At 42.0% G+C, this 20997-nt stretch overlaps 1 protein-coding gene across 1 annotated transcript in view; it reads left to right on the forward strand.

The window, feature by feature from the left end:
- LOC147017967 (glutamate receptor ionotropic, delta-1-like) overlaps nt 1–20997 on the forward strand; it is a 639638-nt gene that overhangs the window by 611174 nt on the left and 7467 nt on the right. Inside the window, exons 14-15 of the mRNA XM_085897103.1 lie at nt 4168–4366; nt 5039–5202. Coding sequence (XP_085753229.1) covers nt 4168–4366; nt 5039–5202 — 363 coding nt within the window. The remainder of the gene's footprint in view (nt 1–4167; nt 4367–5038; nt 5203–20997) is intronic.

The following is a 20997-nucleotide window of genomic DNA, read 5'->3' on the forward strand; positions in this document are numbered from 1 at the left end:
AATGGTGAGGGTGACTGTGACACCCTGCAGGACTAACCAGAGTTGGTGTCAAAGCCACCCAATGCTCGCCTGTTTTTCCTGTTTATATATTCCTGTTTTTGTGATACATGGAATACTTTACCCGCAGCGCCCCCTACAATTAGGGTATGCGCGAAAATTGGCGAAAATTGAAGGCCCCTAGGGATGAGGTGAGTGCATCGATACGAATGAAACTTTACAGGTTCATGGTACTCAATGAGTACTACAACTTTGCCTCAGGACATATTGACCGATTTCGCTTTGGTCAGGGGTCAAAGGTAAATTAGTGCAAAAATCGATAATATGCGAGAGCTGGAGGTGCCTCCGCGTGAAATGGTGTGACATCTGGACAAAGGAAGGAAGACAAGGAGACTTGGTAGTGGAACAAGGAAGTACAGGAAAGTATAAGGAGGAAGAGGTTGGCAAAAAAGAATTAGGATATCCAGAAAGCGTGTGAAGGATGCTTTGAGAGGGAGGAGTGAGAGGGAAGCTTTGAGAGGGAGGGAAGACGAGAGCAGTCATGGCCAAGGGGCAGGAGAGCAATGGGAGTGGTGGGGAGAGGGGAGGGATGAGGCTTGGTGGTGGTATGGTGAAGGGAAGAGCAGGTAGGGGGCAGTACACCCCCTTGAACATATATTGTTATGGATTTCAGAATCCAGTCTGATGACTGCATCCACATATCCATGTCCTCAGACAGTTATTTTCTAAAATGCATTAAATGCATTCTGCATTCTCTCTTGATTTCAGTGGGATATTCATAAACAATCATGTTATTTACTTGTGCTTTTGTCAGAATGGAAAATAGTAATATGAATCCCCCTATCAGACTGTGGTCAATGGACATGATATTTTGATGAAACCACTTGTCTATACAGAAGAAGAACAGTTGCAAAATGCATGCATGCTTGAATTGGTATTACACAATCACAAAATATAACTGGATATCCTCTGGAATTTGTTAATCTATTCTGGATTCACATCTTGGAGCAGTCCATCCTTCAGTTAGTGGCATAAAGCTGACTTTTCTCTCAACATGAAGTTATGGATGTTAAAGATTCCACTGCATTGAAAAATTAAAGAGTATTAATTATATGCGAGTATCATGCTCAAATACTATGCTTGGAGAAAACAATATAATTAGCACTCTCTGCAGTGGGAATATCATTGTGCAATCTTGATATAACAGGTATTATTGGCAAATAATTACCTTTATTTCCTTATGTGATCTTGTAGTGGTGTTCTTGACTACAGCTATGCTATAACCAGACAGGAAGGGATTTGAAGTTTGTTTGGCTCATCAATCCCAAAGGCCTACTGTTGTAAAATATTAAATTTTAAGCCCATTTTTCAATTTGTTTTTTAATGTAAAATATTCAATTAAAAAACAAGTTCTTAGAGGAAAGCCCGTTATTATTGAGGCTGGTTTTTTCTCCACTTCAATAAGATTCAGCATTAATCAGATCTAATGCCATTTGGAATAAACTCCTGAACCAGATATCTCAGAGGAAAGAATTATAAAGCATGCAGAAATCAGCTAATGTCCTTTGAGTCATGTTTTATTCACTTGATTTTGCAATTCACTCGATTGTCATTGTTTTTTGGGGGTGAGAGATGTCAACACAGATAATTTTTGGAGGGAAATTGCAATAATGTTTCAAGGCCTTCCTCTCTTTTTTCAATAATTCAAGGAAATGTCAGCACCACATGGTAATTTGACTCATTATTTCTTGTAAAAGCACAGTAAATGTTACATGATATGTCATTCTTAAACGATAACCCATCTTTTGTTTTTGGCTTAAGCTTTACAAGAAGTCGTTTCACAAGAAGTTGTTGTTATGCATGGATATTATGCAATATATTAGTCGTGGGATAGGTTAACTGACCAAAAGCATCATTGCATTACTTTTTCACACAAATGGATGAAAAACTCACATATAATCACATTTAATCCAGATCAAGTGAGAATTGTGGATTTCACCTCTCAGAGAGTTTTTGGATTTGGCCAAATGTTTTCTTTTATTATTATTATTATTATTATTATTATTTACCAAACAGAGTTCAACCATGACCTTTTTTTTGCCTTCTTGCCTCTAAATCAGTTGAGGTAGTGTTCACTAATTGATGTTTTTAATATACTATTTTATTCATCAATTGTAAGCCTGGTGTTGGCTGGCTTAAGATATTCATGTCTTGAATTTGAGCCCCTATCGAGCCGTTAAATAACACTGTGTGGATTTACTCAGCCTGTCATTCTTCTGAGGTTGGCAAAATGAGTACCAGCTTACTGGAAGCAGCAACACTGCATCAGTGGCACAGTCATGCTCCCAGCAATGATGCAACCAGCAGCCACAGTCTGCATATGAAATGATTCATAAATTATATCACAACAGCAACCAGGATAGTTTTGGAACAGTCCTGTATCGTCATCAGTCGATTTAGATTTCCAAGTATCTTGGAGCCAGTTCGGACTTTCGGAATAAAAGTTTGCAACAGTAATGTGAATATAAAGTATGGGGAGTTGACATAAAATTGTGTACTTTGACCGAATTTGTCAGGTCATGACCTAATTATAAAACCTTTTTTCACCGTAACTCGACTAAGCTTTGTCCAATCAGAACAAAATTGCTCTCACAAGATAACCGAGAGCAAGTCACATTTAGAATTAATTTACATCTTACCCCTCTGAGTTAAAGGTCAATGTCAAATGTGGGTCTGAAAAAAACAAAAACGATTTTTTTTTTTTTTTTTTGGTCATCACTCAATTTTGCCAATGCAGAATGTTCAAGACTGCTTGGCCTTCCAAAATGTTTTTGCATCACAATAGTAGATCTGCATTGACGTTGTGCACCTGATATTTGATTGCTGTCCTTGACCTACTTTTTTCGGATTGAAATCTAATTTACAAAAAACATGTTGTTGATCATAACTTGAATCATGTTCCTCCGATTTTCATGACGTTGGGTTTTATGGTGAGATTGTAGATGGAGACACATTTGGTTATTTTACACTCCATACCTGAATGTTGAAGGTCAAGATCATATGATGGTTTGAAAAAAATATGGCCATCATTGGATCGTGGGTCAAGGGTAAGTCACGGGTTATCACTTTGTGATCGCAGACATCTGGTTGATTTATGTCATTATTTATTTATTTGTGCATGTAAATGCATATTGTATTTCATCTAAATATTTTGCATTTTTATCTTCAATCTGCACCTGATTGTTTTTTTTGTTGTTGTTACAATAACCCAACTGCATCGATGGAATAATTCACAACTGGTTGCCTAAACAACTATATTTATTTCGGTATAAACTAAACTCTTTCAAAACTTATAATACTATATGTAAATGAAACTGCCACAGGAGGATTCAAAAGTTATACTATCTGGAATTTCTGACAAGCACCCCAACTTTGGCGCAACTATACTCTTGGTTACAATTAAGTGGTCTTTCTGGTGAAGCCTAGTGTCGATCGATGTCGGCAGACAGGTCAAACAATGGATGAAATCAACAGGACATTGACTGATGCATGTTAACCACAACGGGAAACAAGGACAAGCCGACGTTTCAGGCGTTAACACTTCGTCCCTCTTTTGCTCTGACAAATGGGACTAATGCCGGATGCGTCAGCTTCGCCTGGCTTCCCACAGCAGTTAGCTCTTTATTTTGATTTCATCAATTGTTGCACTCTTGATTATCTATACTCATCATGGATCGTAACATTCATTGCTGACATCCATTCATGCTTGTGGTACAACACCACTTGACGTAAGCACTGTTGTAATTGTGTTTCTATGTCACTACACGATTGGATTTGATTCTTGACAAAACACTCTTTGGGCTTGTAAATAAACTGGTACCAATATCCTGACAGGGGCTGTTTTGTGAACATGACGATTGTACAATTGATGAATTCGCATCTAAATTGTGCACCCCACCAAAGTGATAATCTTCAAGATGACCCTCTTGTTCGATTTTATGAATCAACATGCAGTTGCCACCCCTCCATACTACCCCCACCCCTTTCTCTCATGAATGTATTTTGTGAACTACATAAGTTATCTTCTGCAAAACAATGTTTGTCATCAAATAATCTTTCCCCCTTTCCAATTTCTTCCGTCACCCACCCCAAAATTGCTCCATGACTTAGCTCACTCCAGGAGTTGGCACGTCAAACCGATGTGACCTTTGGTACTGTGCTGCACTCTGCACTGTATGAACAGTTGCACGCACGTGCACTCAACCCCTCTTTGCCAGAGTACAGCACCTACGCCCACCTCTGGGCAATTGTCAGCCGTAACAATGGCTCTGAGAACTGTGTGCGAAACGTCGCCGAGGGGCTGGACAGGGTAAGCTCCTTAACTTTGGTGCACAAACTAGGATGGCAAGACATAATATCAGGAAATGAGTAGCCATCATGGTATTATTTAGGAATGAATTGCCTTGTGCCACTGAATTTGTGTAGAAAATATTGATATGTGCCCTCAGGTTATAGCATACTACCTTTTGAAGGGTAAAGGTTGGGGCTGCATGAGAACCATTGAGGGTGAGATTAACATAACATCCTGTTGGATGAGTAAAAAAAAAAAAAGTTTAAATCGATACTAATGTGATTAAACTCTGTAGTTATTAATCGGTGTAAGATGTGAATAGCAAGTGTCAGAATATGCTTAATTCGCTAAAGATGTCTATCATGTTGGGTTTAATTGATTACCTTTTTAGAGATGTGATTTGTAAATATAGTTGAGAAGTAAATCAAACTGGACATCTGAGGTGCTATATATACTACCGCATGCTGAAGCCATCAGCACCATTTCCACAACTGTGCAATGAAGGCGGTTTGCTATGATGTACATCATAACACTGCTGTAAAAATGAAAAAGAAAGTACAAGCTACAAAAATGTACATCAATTCAGCAGGTGAAGAAAAAAACGTTTCCCCATCAACAATGATTATTCTCTAGTAAAAGCTGCCCTTCATGTTTTCATTATAATTTGCATGTGTGACGTGTGTACAATAGGTAAAACGAGGTGGATATGCTTTCCTCTGGGACACTGCAGTGCTGGAGCACGCAGCACTGAGCGATGACGAGTGTACATTGAGTGTGCGTAACATGGTTTATGACAAGGGTTATGGCCTGGCTCTTCAGCAGGGCAGCCCTTTCAAGGATGTCTTTTCACAAAGGTGAGCAATTGATCCCAAACTTGATCACTATACTTTACACACAACACGAAAGTACAACACATTGAAGGCCTTGTGTCCATGAAGACAATGCACAATGGATGTGTAAAATCAAGCAACATGTGCCAGAATCTAGAAAATGCTTTCTGGGAACCTTTGTTACAACTCGAGTATATAATAGGTAAGCAAGAAGATGTGGACTTCTCAGTTTGTGAGGGCACAAAACACTCACCAAAACAATGGTGTAAACGAGGTGTAGGGGTATAAATGCTAATGGTGCCCAAGCTTAGATGTTGACTATCCATCTATAATATAAAAGGAGCTCGGTCTCGGCATGCCTGCCTGCATGCGTCCGTCCATCCATCAACGATTGTCCAATAGCCATACCACTACAGCAGCATGCACACATATACACGTGTATGCACGCAGCATATAACGTGCTGCACATACATGCATGAGGAGAGTTTGTTTCCCAGCATGGCCCATGCTTAATACGTACCCCAACCACTTTGATGAAAAGGAAGAGAGGAGGAGGAGGGGGAGGAGGGGAGGATTTGTATGGTGAGGATTAAAAAAAATTTTTGATCCTCCTCTTTGAGTGTGTTGTGTATTATTTGTAAGTCAGCATCTAAAATAAATGTAATGAATGTCCCATTAGCACCCTCCCCCTCCTCACTCCCTGAGTGTATAGGCGAGGCTGGTATGTATTATATGCACCGCTTAATTCAATTATTTTCCCCTCCCCCATTCCCAACACCTGTTTATTTTTTAGCAATTATGCAAACATTAGTATTCCCATCAGCGAAGCAATGGGTCTTACATTCTAGTCCCACTAAAAGAGAAACACAAGGGTCTGAAATTTGCCTAAAACTCTGTCATTCATAATTATAATCAATAACCCACTTGGCCACAAAGAGGGACATTTGAGGCAGAAACCATGTCAGCAATTGATGCTTTTGACTACGACCTTCTCTGGACTTTACAAGGTGATGGCTGCAGATCCATCAGTCACCTTTCGTGAAGTAAATGATTTTCATCAGCTTCCGTCATTTCATCCACATTGATGGATGTTGGAAGTTAGGCAGTGAGGCAACAATCGAATACAACAAGCAAGGGATTCAACAAACAAGAAAGCAGAAGATAGAGAAGGGAAGGAAACACTGCAACCTGCAAGTAAGATAGATTGGTTAGGTAGGATTCATTGGGTTACAGTGGATTGTCAGTATGGATGAGGAATGGCAAGAGATGATGGTGCACCATCAGTTGGAAACATGGGAAGGAAGATTGTGATTGAACCACCTCCATAAGACAGATCCACAAATGAAAGCAAAGACAAAGCAGAGCGAGAATTGTGTTGCAATACATGTCCCCTACCGATGTGATATCTTCCAAATCCAAAAAGGGCATAAATGAAAAATTGATGAAACACCCTGAAACTCGAACTTGTTGTGTAACTTATTATATCATAATAAAGCTATGTACCAAGTTTCATTGTATATGTTAAAGGTTATGGGAAAAAGTCTGAAAAACCAAAGGTAGGATGGACGGACAGACAGACAGACAGAGAGAAAACCTCAAGTCCCCTCCGGTTAATGTTGTGTTTTAACCAAGCCTATGCCCCCTCCCCTGAGGGGAAGAAAAAAAAATACAAAAACTACAAAAACTTAAAATAAATAGATTTAAAAAAAGAAAATAAAAAATAGTAAAAAATTGCATTTACTTCTTTGGATCTTGTGTAGATAAATTAGTGTGGTGTTCACACAGGCATGAAGGGCTGAATGGCCTCCAGCTGTGTCTGATTTCCTTGCGTTTCCTTCTAAACCGGAAGGGGACTAAAAAGAGTGGAGGTTGGTGGAAAGCCTGGATTTTGGTGTTTTTTGAAGGAGTGGGTTACTGGAAGAATGCATATGCCCTGGAGGTGCTGGGGGAGGAGGGTTTGGTTGTATGGCTGAGAGAGCAGAGGAAGCAAGACCAGAGAAGAGGTGCAAAAAAAAAAAAACGATTAGCTTACAACCTGAGTGTGAGAAGCCAGCAAACTTCATTGTCAGACATATCTCATGTCACTCTGCAAGGAGGGATTAAATTGTGAAATATTTTAAGTGGTCCATACTGTATTTCTTGGTCAATCTTCATTTAGTGATATATTTCACTGGGAAATGGGGGTATTCCTCACATGCTGCTACCACTGAAAAACAAGGACAAATGTGTCCAAGAGCCACGTCCTAAAGGTTTTGTCTTCACCAGAATAAGAAGAAGAAAAAGAAAAAAAAGAAAGAAAAACAACAACAACAACTTCCGATATTTCGTCACATGCCTTGATGGAGCCAATAGCGAGACCCATCCTGGACGATCGTCGTTCATGACGAGAAAATAGTGTATTTACGAAATAACTACACATTAAATGGAATAATCTTTAAATAGTAACGTGAACTTTTCGAAACTTTAACGCAAATGTCCGAATATATTTAAAAGTTCATGATAGACGCTCTCAAAAGGCACCCTCAATGCGAGGATGTATACAGGTGTTTATTATTTAAGGAGATCCAGATCTTGTATATGAAAGAGCCGAGTCTGAAAGGTTTTGTCTTCACAAGAAGAAGAACAATGCCGAGCTCTCTTAGAGAATGTTTCTCTCTAAAAACATTGTCATCCCCATAGTAACAGTGACTGTCATGCTTCTGCCTTCATCTGGCCTGCCTGATGCCAATCCAGCACAGGGGTAGGCAAGTGCCATTACCTTCAAATATTGAGACTCTGCTTTTCAAAATGCAGTCATGAGAGTATTTCAAAATAAAACCCATTGGAAAACACTTATTTGTGGAGATGATCAGTGGGTATCTGGAAGCAACATGTGGGGGAAAACCTACATATTTTGGGACATACATTTCTAGATTATACAAGGAAATCTATCAAGGAAATCTAACACAGGTGGAGGCCATTCAGCTCATCATGCCTGCACGAACACCACACTAATTTATCAACACAAGATCCAAGGAAGAAAATGCAAAAATATGTTTTTAATTAATGAAATAATTGTTGTTTTTTATTGTTTGTTTGGTTATATTTTTATTTTAGTTTTTGTATTTATTTATTTATTTATATATTTTTAGTTTGTTGTATTTTTTCTTTCTTTCTTTTTTTCTTCCCCTCAGGGAAGGGGGCATGGGCTTGGTAAAAAACATACAACATCAACCACACAACCCCCCTTGACAAGACCCCCACCAACAGCACTCACTATACATGAACACAGTCACCCATCAATGCTCAAACTACCCAAAAGTCCTGTCAACATCCCCATCCCCCTCTGTCTCCATAACTTCCAGGTACCTATCTAATTCCAATTCAAATTATCAACTTTTTCTGCTGCCACTACCTTTCCAGGGAGGCCATTCTTGTGGAGTAAAGAGGCCAGGGAGGCCATTAACTACTCTCTGAGTAGTTAATTACTGAGTAGTTAGTAGCCTTTCTACCGTCTTAACTCTCCTCTTGTTCACTGTCAGGCTATGGCCCCTGATCCTATCACTGTATACAGGTCAGGTCAGGTATGGGAGCATGTGCCAGAACAGCGCGTCGCTGCGTCCACTTTCCGCCGGTACTCCAGGGGCCTCCGTCTGGCCATCCCCCAGGCAGATGCCAGGCCCATCCCCATCTCCTTGAGATGATGGTCAACCTGCTGCAACCATGAGGCACGTGGTCGGCCCACTGGCCTCCTCCACTCGTGAGACTCCCTCGCTGAGAGAATCTGGTGAGCAGGATCAGCGTCAGGAAAACGAGCCACATGTCCATACAGCCGCAGCTGACGCTCACGGACTATGCAGGTAACAAATCTCATCCGAGTCTCTCTCAGCAACCGCTCGTTGGACACAAAATCCGACCAGCGATAGCCGAGGATTCTCCGAAGAGACCTGGTACCAAAGGAATTAAGTCTCCGTCTCAGATCCTTGGTCAAAGTCCAAGTCTCGCACCCATAGAGCAAGACTGGAAGTACCAAGGACCTGAAGACTCGGACTTTCGTCCTCCCGCACAGGTACCGGCAGCGCCACACCCATGATCCAGTGAATCCATGACTCCCAGGCCCGACCCAGACGTCTATTGACCTCCGGCTCACAACCTGCGGAGACATGAATATCACTGCCAAGGTAAGTGAATCTATCCACGACCTCAACATCCTCACCACAAACAGACACAGACAGGACAGCAGCATCCAAGATATCACCGAAAGCCTGGATCTTTGTTTTGACCCAAGAAATCCGTAATCCCAACGGCTCCGACTCCTCATTCAGCACCTCGAGGGCCCCCAAGAGGATGTCTAAAGTCTCCGCAAAGATGACGGCATCATCTGCAAAATCAAGGTCCGAGATCTTGACATTGCCAAACGATGCACCGCAACTTGATCTCTCCGACATCCTCCCAAAAATCCAGTCCATACAAGTGCTGAAAAGTGTGGGGGCAAGTACACATCCCTGACGAACTCCAGTAACAACTGGAAATAAGTCAGAGGCGGTACCACCACACTTCACAGCACTCTCAGTACCAGAGTAGAGTTCAGACATCAGATCGATCAGTTTCGGTGGCACCCCACGAAGACCAAGAATCCTCCAGAGGACATCCCGATTCACTGAATCGAACGCTTTACAGAGATCAACATAGGCTGCAAGCAGCCCCTGCCGAAACTCTCGTCTGCGTTCGGTGAGGACACGAAGTGCAAGGATACGGTCAATCGTTGACCTCTTTGGTGTAAAGCCTGACTGCTCTGGACGCTGGTGCTCAAGCAGATGGTGGCGAACCCTATCAAGAATTATCCGAGCAAAGACCTTGCCCGGCACTGAGAGCAGCGTCACCCCTCGGTAGTTGTTGCAGTCTTGGCGATCACCCTTCCCTTTCCAGAGAGGGACAACAAGGCCCCTCTTCCAGTCAGTTGGGATGATGCCTGTGTTCCAGGCAGAGCACAAAACTGCATGCAACGACGAGTGCAGCATTTCCACCAGCCTTGAGAAGTTCGGCATGGATGCCACAGATCCCTGGAGCTTTGCCCCGTTTCAACTGGTTCACCGCAGCCCGTGTTTCCACAAGCGATGGTGGACCACAGTTGATTCGAGGGTCAGCAACTGGGATTGTAACACCCTTGACGTCCAACTCGACAGCTGGGGGATCAGCCTGGTACAACCGCTCAAAGTAACCGGCCCAGCGGGCCTTCACTTCAGACTCCTCTGTCAAGAGCCTACCACTCTCTGCTCGAACTGCAGTGCTCCGAGGGATGGGCTTGGATGAACGTAATGCGCGAATTCCCCTGTAAGCGGGACGAGAATCACCTGTCCACAGGTGATGCTCTACCCCCTCACAGATTCCTCGCACATAGGCCTCCTTGTCCACCCTCAGTGCACGTACAGTTTTACGCCTCAGCTCCCTGAACAGCTCAGCTCTGCCATTCAGCCTGGCCCTGCGACTCTGGTCAATGGTATCCAGTGTCCCTTGAGAGACAAAATTCTTCTTTGCCCTGCGGTGAACTCCAAGGCATCCACCGGCAACATCAAGGACGGTGGTCTTGAAGGTGCTCCACAACTCTTCAGGACCCCCCAAAGCACCCAGACCCCCCAAGTGTCCACTCAGCCTGTTCGCAAACTCCTCAGCTACTCTCTCATCCCTGAGCTTGGCAACATCCAGCCTAGGCTGGGATGGTACCATTCTCCAGGATTTAAGGTGCAGCTTTAGAGTTGCTACAACAAGCCTGTGGTCAGTATTGAGGAACTGAGCACTCCGGTAGACCCTGCAGTTCTGGATCATCCTCCAACGACCGTCAATGAGGACATGGTCAATCTCCTTTGCCACACCGCCAGCGTTGAATACCAAGTCCAGCGATGAGCTTGCGGGCGCTGGAAACCATGAACCAGCCACCCTAAGTCCATGACTTCTTGCAAAGTCAAGGAACTTAGTGCTATTCTGGTTCATAGTTCCTGACCCATGGGGACCGACACACACCTCATAACCATCCCTATCAGTTCCAGTCGATGCATTGAAATCCCCCAAGACTAGAAGTGTATCTCGTCTGGGGCACTGATCAACCACAGACTCGAGTGTGGCGTAGAATGCATCCTTCACGGTGAGGTCACTCGCCTCAGTCGGAGCATAAATAGAGACCAGGGAAATGACACCTAAGGAGTGACGAATCCTTAATCTCATAATACGCTCGTTGACCGGTGTTACCTCAATTATCATTGGGGTCAGCTTATTGGACACAGCTACAGCAACTCCTTGGGTATGGTAACCATCAGAGCGACCAGACCAATAGTAGGTGTAACCACCCACCATTATCTCGCCGCAATCCGGTCTCCGAACCTCAGAGAGAGCTGCAATCCCGATGTCCAAACGCTTGAGCTCAGATGATAACAGAGACAGGTGATCATCCTCTCTTAGGGATAGGACATTCCAGGCACCCACCCGAAGGGACCGCCTCAGGTTAACCCAAGGAGACCGCCGTCTGGTGGGCGACACCTCAGCACCACTCCGACACACTCTCCCGCAATCTGACCCAGGGATGTTACCCCGTGGTTTCCCTCCTATCAAAGATTGGGGGTCCCGAAGGCTTTGCCCCAATCCCGTCATCAGGTGAGCTGCCCTGCGAAGGGAAGCTGCACAGGAGGTACTCCCACGGAGTGGGTTTTCAGATTTTTTTGCGTTTTTGCGTTTTGCGGAATGAAGCGTTTTACGGTGGCTGGAGTGCAAATCCTGCCACCAACCTCCTAATAAGAAGTAACCCAACTGCAGGGGGACGTCCGCAGACACAGTTGGGCACTAGATATGGATGGCCGTTGGCTCACAAGGAGCTCCTCCGCCCTTTGACTGTATACTCTGTTGAATAATTCATCTGCATTTATTTTTTCTATACCTTTCATTTTCTTCAACATCTCTATCATATCTCCACGTAACCACCTCCTTTCTAATGAATAAAGCCCTGCCTCTTTAAGCCGCTCCTCATAGCTGAGTCGAGCTAGGCCTGGAATCGATCTAGTAGCCCTGCGCTGAACCCTCTCTATGGCATCTATGTCCTTCCGGAACTGTGGTGACCAAAACTGCACACAATATTCTCGATGTGGCCCTCACTAAATTCCTGTACAATGTTAACACCACCTCTTTTGATTTATAATTGATCCCCCTCCGAATAAAACCTAAAACCCTATTTGCTCTACCTATAGCTGCCTGGCATTGTGCTGCCTTCTTACCTCCCATATCTATTACCACCCCCAGATCCTTCTCTTGTGTAACATGCTCCAAAATTACCCCTTGCATCCTGTAATCTCTATTTTCATTGTTCTTTCCCATCCCCAACACCTTACACTTGCTCAGGTTTAATTCCATCTGCCAATCTTTTGCCAAATCTATGTAAGTATCAACAATTTCCTGAATCTGATCACCACACTCTCTGCTATCCACCTTACCTCCAAGCTTTGTGTCATCTACACATTTGGAAAGCTTACTCTTTACCCCATTATCCAAATTGTTGATGTAAATAATGAATAGTACTGGTCTGAGTCCTGATCCCTGAGGTACACCGTTACTTACATCCTCCCAGCAAGACATCCTCCCACTCACAGACACTCTTTTCATCCTATCACTAAGCCAGTTTGCAATCCAATTAGCTACCTGACCAGCCACTTCACAAGTCCTTACTTTGGCTAACAACCTCTGATGTGGTACCTTATCAAATGCCTTCTTAAAGTCAAGATTATACCATGTCCACTGCCTTTCCATCATCCACCCAATCAGACACTGCCTCATAGAACTCCAAAATATTTGTTAAACAGGAACTACCTTTGGTAAAACCATGCTGACTACCTTTAACTAGTTTGTATCTGTTTAACTGGTTTCTCATCTGGTGCTTAATTAATGTCTCCAAAACCTTCCCCACAACTGAAGTCAAACTAACAGGTCTACAGTTTCCCAATTCTTCTCTGGATCCTTTCTTAAATAATAGTGTTACATTTGCTACTATCCAATTCTCTGGTACCTGTCCTAACTCCAGGAGAACTATTGAAAATATCCATTAACATCTCACTTTCCTGCTCAGCCACCTCCATCAATACTCTCGGTTGCATATTATCTGGACCAGGAGCCTTATCTATTCTTACATTACCTCGCTATTCCTTTACTTCCTCCACTCCATACTGCTATCTATCATATTGGTATTTTTGTTATTTTATCTGTCATACTGTTGCCACAGAAAGCTGCAAGAAATACCTAAGTATTACCTGAAGGTGATGGGTTTCCAACTTTATATTGTAGAGACAGTGCACTTAACCTTTGAATTGTCTCGTATGAATTTGATGATTCCTGACCCAACTATAAACTGTCAGATTGGTGCTTTGCAGGCAGAGTGTTGCAGCAAAAAGTGCATCATCTTTCAGATAAACGTTAAGCTGGGGACCTGTCTGCGAGCATTTCTTTGTTGTTAGATGTTAAAATTTCCACTCTCTTTTTTGATGACTATGAGTTGTTGTTGGCACTCTGATCAAATTCCTGCCACCTTCAGTTCAACATCAGGCATGGTTCATGAAAAACTTGAGTCAAAAATACTTTCCCCAGATAACACCACAAAAAGGTGGGAATAAATTTGGCCATTAAATAATTAATCGTAGTAGAAATTGGAAAGTATTGTCAAGGGCAGGGATGGTGAGCCATGAAAAAAAGCATATTTTGCTTGATGACCAATGGACAAGACTACTAAGCTGCCATCTACTGTTATATCAAGTTTGTAGTGCTTAGCAAATGGTCAAGCATTAGGCAATGTTGCCATATGATATATCTTGCGTAGAACGATTGATGACAACAAACTCAAAGGCCGCAACAATACATGCAAAATGAGTACCTAAAAAGGGTGTTGGTTAGTATCGCTGCCACAGGTGTATTTGTAAGATATAACCAGAGGAAGCCATGCCTTTGGAGCGCACTTAGAGGTGGTTAACCCTCATACTCGTAAACAGAGGATCGTCTTAAAAAGATTTTAAAATTAAATTTAATTTTTTTAATTAAATTTATTTTTTAAAATAAATCTCGACAGACATTTTTGCTGCAAAAAAAAATTTTGTTCGATATATGAAGTTCTTGCAAACAATCCATGTAAATGCCATCAATTCTGGCTCAAAACTCAGAGGTTGACAAAAGTCGGGAGATAATGTATTTTTCATTGATCCACATGCATATTGTAGCAGGAGTCAGGTTATAAGTTATGCCCACAGGTGTGCACATTTCTCTTTTTGGGTTGTGTTGCTGATGCAGGGCCCCTTGTAGATTAGGGCAGATATTGTAGAATTTTGCCATGTTGCCAACATGACCTCGTCTACTCTTCATCCAAAAACACCATGTGATATTTAACATCCATCAACTTATGCTTGCAGGTGGGTTCACAGCTTAACATACATCCAAGGGAGGGTACACTCATTGATGCACCACCCTGCCTGCAAAGCACCAATCTCAGTTTATAATTGGGCAAATAATCAAACTCAAGCTAGGCAGCTTATAGACAAGTGTGCTGGCAGTGCAGTTTCCTTTCAGATTATATTTTTCTTTGTTTGGGCATGGTGTAAAAAAAGCTTCAAACAGGAGGTACTTATTTTCCTAATGAAGACCCTAATCACAATACCAAGCAATATTCTTTCATAACTAGTCTGAAGATCACCAGTTCGACAGACAGAAGTGACTGCAATCAAAAATGAAATTATCCATTAAAGAAAACACAAAGGAATGCTTTCTAATATAGTAGCTACCATGAGATTTCTGGTGTCTGGCTATAGCTTTATTGCAAGGATTTAATAGTTCAGCGGCTAAGGCAGGATTTTCACCAGAATCCTTCAGTTTTTGCAGAAAGTATGAAACTTTGCACAGGGATACTACTACCCCTGGGGATCTTAAAAAAAATGGACCCCAAAAATCCGTGCCCCTGAGTGACCACCATCTTGATTATAAATATTGACACCAAAATATGGCATTTCGTCTATATTTGTTGTATTATACTGCTCTAAACACAGGATATGATGTGTCTATATAATATTTGTTCATTTCTTATGTGCATGGCTCACAAAGTGGGTACACTACTGTTACACAATGGGCAAAAAAAAAGTTTAGGGAAACATGAAATGCAACCCATTATGTTAATCTGCATGTATTCAAATAGCTATGTCTAAATTTTTAGAGCTGCAGCACATCCGGTTTTAAAGTTACCACTGAATGTCTACAACACTGTAAATCTTCTTCTTCTCCTTCTTCTTCTTCTTCTTCTTCTTTCGGCTGCTCCCGTTAGGGGTCGCCATAGCGGATCATTCATATGATCCGCTTAGTGATTTGGCTTAGTTTTTACGCCGGATGCCCTTCCTGACGCAACCCTGGTCGCCTCTTACGACACAGGGATATGGTACACCTATTCTAACCGGGGCATACACCGGGCCCAGTACACTGGTACTCACTTCGCCCACCTCGGAATGATGACAGGCTGAGTCAACCTCCTGGTGTGTATTAATTCAAGCGGCCAACGGGGCTTGAACTCAGGACCTTTTGGATCCCAAGCCGCTACCCTAACCACTACACCAACACCAGGCTATAATTAATATACAACACTACAACACCAGGCTAATGTTGTATACAACACTGTAAATACACGTTCGAATTTCGAGCTTGGCGTCAGCGTTATGTACAGAATCAGATGAAAAAAAATCAACGTAAATATTATATTTTGGGATAAGAAACAGATAATTTTTACTCTGACAAGAAAAAGAAAAAAACAACACACTTTGAGAGAGTCCGATGTTATAAATTACGAAGAAAACACAGACGAGTTCAGTAGCAGAGAAAGCACACTTGTAAGGGAAAAATAACATTAAAATCGAATCTATTTCTTTCGAACTTTTGAAAATAATCACTTTAAACATGAAACGAAAAACATAATTCTTACCTCTCGGATCCTCACGAAGCACCAAAAATATTAGAACGTTGGTTAAGATGAAGAATTATCAGACAAATGTGAGTCACCTCGTTCGGCTCGGCGTCCTCATGCTGGATTCATACATTACGGCTCTCGCAAATACACGGACACGAAGACAAACGCTGCGCTCGACGGCGAATGGAAATGTGCTGACACGCTTGCAAGTGCCTATTATATCCATCAATCGGGGAACTTTGCAAGACGGCAAGATTTTATAATGCTTGCGTTATTTGCGTCCGACGAGAGATGATGATTCGTACATAACGGGACTGACACGAAAATCAAGACGGGATTACTTGCGGTCTGAATTTTATTTTCTGATCACAATTTTGATCTATATTTTTCTGCTGTTATACTCTGTCATATTTCCAAGAAATTCAGGGAGATTTGGAATAAAAGTCATAAGAAACATTATCAACACTGGACTCCTTATTTTTCTCGATGCAGTGGACACGAAGCGTTATGTACGAATCCATTATTTCATCAGATAGGGTAGATGCCAGAAAACCCGAATAGGGAGACAGACCCCCATCAAAACATAAAAGAGACACCAAAGTTCACATTCTGAGTCACCACACTCAAAATAACTGTCACATAAGAAACGTACAGTAAAATAAAAAATTTTACCAATCAAACTGTAACATTTCTAAGGTTAAAATACCCATATTCTGTTGTTTTAATTCATCTTTAATAAAACACGGAAATGGAGAGTATGATATTGCCGGTTTCTACCGGTTCCCCAAGATGTCCACTTTCATTTCTGACCATTGATGGTTTGTCTAAGTACCTCCTAATAGTTTTATGTGGAATTTCCCACAAACATACCACAGCATACCCACTTTGTGAGCCATGCACATATTCTTTGTTTCATGCCTTTGTTGTGAGAAAATTGGCATCTCAAGGCATATGGCATAAATTTAGCATTGAAATAAGTGAAAACATTGAGATAACATTACTAAATAAAAGTTCTTTATTTTCAGGTTGCAATGGCATGGTGTGAATGATGGAGAAACAGTTCCAGCTCGTTAAACCAAGTGATGTAGCTGAAGTCCAGAGGCCTCCAATAGACTGGACCTTGTGCATTCTTTGTCGGAGGACAACATCCAAATCATTTTCACAGCCCTGGCGAGGATGAGGACGAGGTCATGTCAAAGGGACTGGAACAGGTTTTCAATCATTTGAAACAAACCAAGTGAAATTCAAAGAAGCTTAAGTTAACATTGCTTGCTTTCATTAGAACACTTCGGACATCTGATTTCGAGTTATACACAGAATCCTTGGCTAAATTTGCCCCATGGTTCTTTGCAATGGATCATGTACACTATGCTAGATGGGTTCCTGTGCACGTACACGACATGACCAGTCTTCACCAAAGATGTCCAGATGTTTATGAGCAGTTCAATTGTGGTGCCTTTACTTCAAATAAAACAGGACATTCATTCTCTGCCATAGGACTTGACCAAGCCCATGAACATCTGAATGCGCTTGTGAAAGGTGATGGGGGTGCCATCGGCCTCACCGAAAACCCTGATGCCCAACGGAGATGGATGGTGGCTGGCCCTCATTTGTCAGCCATAATAGCTGAATTTGAAGCACAGTTTGATCCCAATGATGATAAGGATGCTGGTGACAAGCATCACAAGCAAACCCGTAGTTCGCAGAAATCCTTTTTTGAAGATGTTTGTGGTCTTGTCTCTACCTTAGAATAATTAGGAAATCCATTTATTGATCGTAGTAAGGATTTGCTTACATTACACACCCAGGAAATCATGCCGATGACTGTTGTTGAAACTATCCAACAGATTCATGCAACAGCAGAAAAACAGTACAGTACTTTCATTGAGGACATGCTCTTAAAAAATGAAACACCAGTCAGTGCACCAATATCAACGAACACATTTCCACTATTCAGTCGACCGAATAAGGCAGCCCAATCGAAGGATAAGCAGATCTCTTAACTCAAGAGTGACTGTTCTTTGTTTGCTAGATTGTACATAGGTAGCCAGTCAAGAGAAGGAAATCTAGAGGAATTTTTCAAGCACAAGAATCAGAAATTTCCACCATCATTATCTACAGCAGGGAAACTTAGGCAAGGAAAGAAATCGGATCTCCTCGGATGTCTTGAATGTAGCAGAAAATCAGCCTACTTGAATACCCCAACTGCTGAAGTAAGAATACTTGGTGCTGCAGTGATGCACTTTCTGCCAGTTGGAGAATCCAGGACCTTTGGAGAATATGCCAGGGAGGTATTTGTACCATATGTAGTTTCAGAGCTGGAAAGGTCTCTTCGATTCGATATTGTTTGGGATGTTTATCGGAGAAACACTTTGAAGCTTACAGCAAGAGAAAATAGAGGGACAGTAGACGTGTCTCCAAATATGAAGATGCAAGGTAATTGGAAAAACCTCCTTCGCAATGATGACAACAAGGATGAACTCTTCCAGTTCCTAGGTGCTGAGAGTGTGTCAAAGGACACATGGCGACAGGGTTATCATATCCACTGTTCATGAGTCAGTTGTCAGCTCTAATATGAACCATAACTTGGATGGACGACAGCCTTTCTCACATGAGGAGGCTGACACCAGGATTCTACTCCATGTGAAAGATGCCCTGAATTCTGGTTTTAAAGATGTGATGATCAGGACTGTTGACACGGACGTTGTTGTTTTGGCTGAGGCTCATTTTCAGAACTTGGCAAACCTTGAAAAACTATGGATAGCATTTGGAACAGGAAAGGAATTCCGATCCATTCCCATGCATGAGATAGCAACAGCAATTGTCCCTGAAATGGCAAAAGGTTTGCCCTTTTTTCATGCTTTCTCAGGATGTGACACTACATCCTCCTTTGAAAATAATGGCAAGAAGTCTGCGTGGAATACCTGGCGTGCGTGGCCAAAGATTACTGAGTGTTTTGCATTCTTGTCATCACCAGTGTCACCAATTCTTCTGGAGAATATCATGGTAAAACTTGAACGCTTTGTTGTGCTCCTGGACTGTCGAACCAGTGATGATGTTAATGTGAACACTGCAAGAATGACAGTTTTCCAGTATGTCAAGGACCCTTGATAACATTCCGCCTACAAAGGCAGCCCTCGAGGAGCACACAAGATCAGTATATCAAGCCGGACATATCTAGGGACAATGCCTTGAACAGCTGCCAACAGTTCCCAGTCCGTCTGACTGGGGCTGGGAGACCGATCAGGACAATTTCAGGCCTAACTGGACAGGTCTACCTATTGCCAAGAAAGCTTGCCTCGAGCTTATTGCATGCAAGTGTACTAAGTCCTGCAGAGGGAACTGCAAATGTTATAGAACAAATTCCACAATAAAGCCAGTTTGCACTGCCCTGTGCATATGTGGTGGCACTTGTTATGATGTATAACTGTCTTCACAGGAAAATTAAGGTAACTGCGTGACATTTCTCTAGTGACAATGAGAAACCAGAAAAACCTATATAGGTGGCACGGTTGTGATTTTTCTGCCACTCGGGGGCATCTATAGGGGTTCATTTAATTAATCTCTGGCATCCTTGACCAGGTGTCGAAGTTTGTTTTCTAAAATGATCTCGGTATAGTCTGAAATGATTGATACATTCGGGAGTTGTTTGCATTAAACTGAAATATGGAATATTGACCTTTTTCACTTTCATACCCATATTGGAATCAAGTATGACATAATCAGATATGCCTCTTACAGCATGGTATTTGATGCATCTGATGCCCTTGAAAAAGATGCCATCTGGTTAATTGACACTGAAAACATTGGAATTGCTGTTTGAATTATGTTTCTATCATGATTAACAACAGAGATATTCAATATTTTCCAATTTGGTGGCCGCCATCTTGAATTTCAAAATGGCCGACATCAGGTTTGCATGGAAATTACTTCAATGAGTTCCTTGATCCTGAAAATGTTGGATTAGACCTTAAAATAACTTTCGTATCTGGCTTAATTTTGAAGTTATAAAAGAAAGTCAAATTAAAATGGCAGCCATATTTTAAGTCAAGATCGTGGCCACAAAGGGGCATGGATTTTTGGGGTCCATTTTTTTTAGATCACTTGGGGTAGTAGTATCCCTGTGCAAAGTTTTATGCTTTCTGCACAAACTAAAGGATTCTGGTGCTTAGCCGCTGTACTATAAGGCCTGATTAAGTCAGAAATGTAGACAGGAAACAATTAATGTTGAGCTTTAAAGGTAACCAGCTATTTATTGTAAAATCTTAACGCTGGTGCACTGGCAGACAGTGTAGTGTTTTTCGGCCATGCGCAATGGGATCAAATTTACGAGCTTGAACTATGAACCTGGTCGTCATATTCTGAATAAGTTTTAAGGGCTTGAGGGAAGGTGCAGGATAACATGCTAACAGTCATCAAAAATATAAGCTAAAGAAAAATGGTAAAATACTGCAACACTAGATGCCGATAGAAGTGGTTGGAGATAATGCTGCAAAATTTTATTTGACAATCTGCCTCACCTGCAACGGAATAGTGTGTGTGTGTGTGTGTGTGTGTGTGTGTGTGTGTGTGTGTGTATAAAAATCACACCTGAGAAACAATATCCTTTAGATATGGGTAGTGCAGCAATAACCACTGAGCCTCAGCTAAATCCACTGATTGAGATCATTTCATTATCAGGAGAAACCAACTGCAACAGGGGAAACCTGTTGCTCACAATTGAGCAAGTGGGCAAAGTGTGTTTATAGCTGTTGGCATATCCTTGTGAAATGGAAATAATACCAACAAGGTGAGCCATCAGATTTAAACAGACAATGCTCATCCTCAACAGAACTGCTAGTGGATGATAGAAAACTGAGCACGTACACAAC

Source organism: Eptatretus burgeri, chromosome 10 (genome assembly GCF_056783735.1).
Source record: "Eptatretus burgeri isolate ZD-2024b chromosome 10, Ebu_testis_v1, whole genome shotgun sequence".
NCBI lineage: Eukaryota > Metazoa > Chordata > Myxini > Myxiniformes > Myxinidae > Eptatretus > Eptatretus burgeri.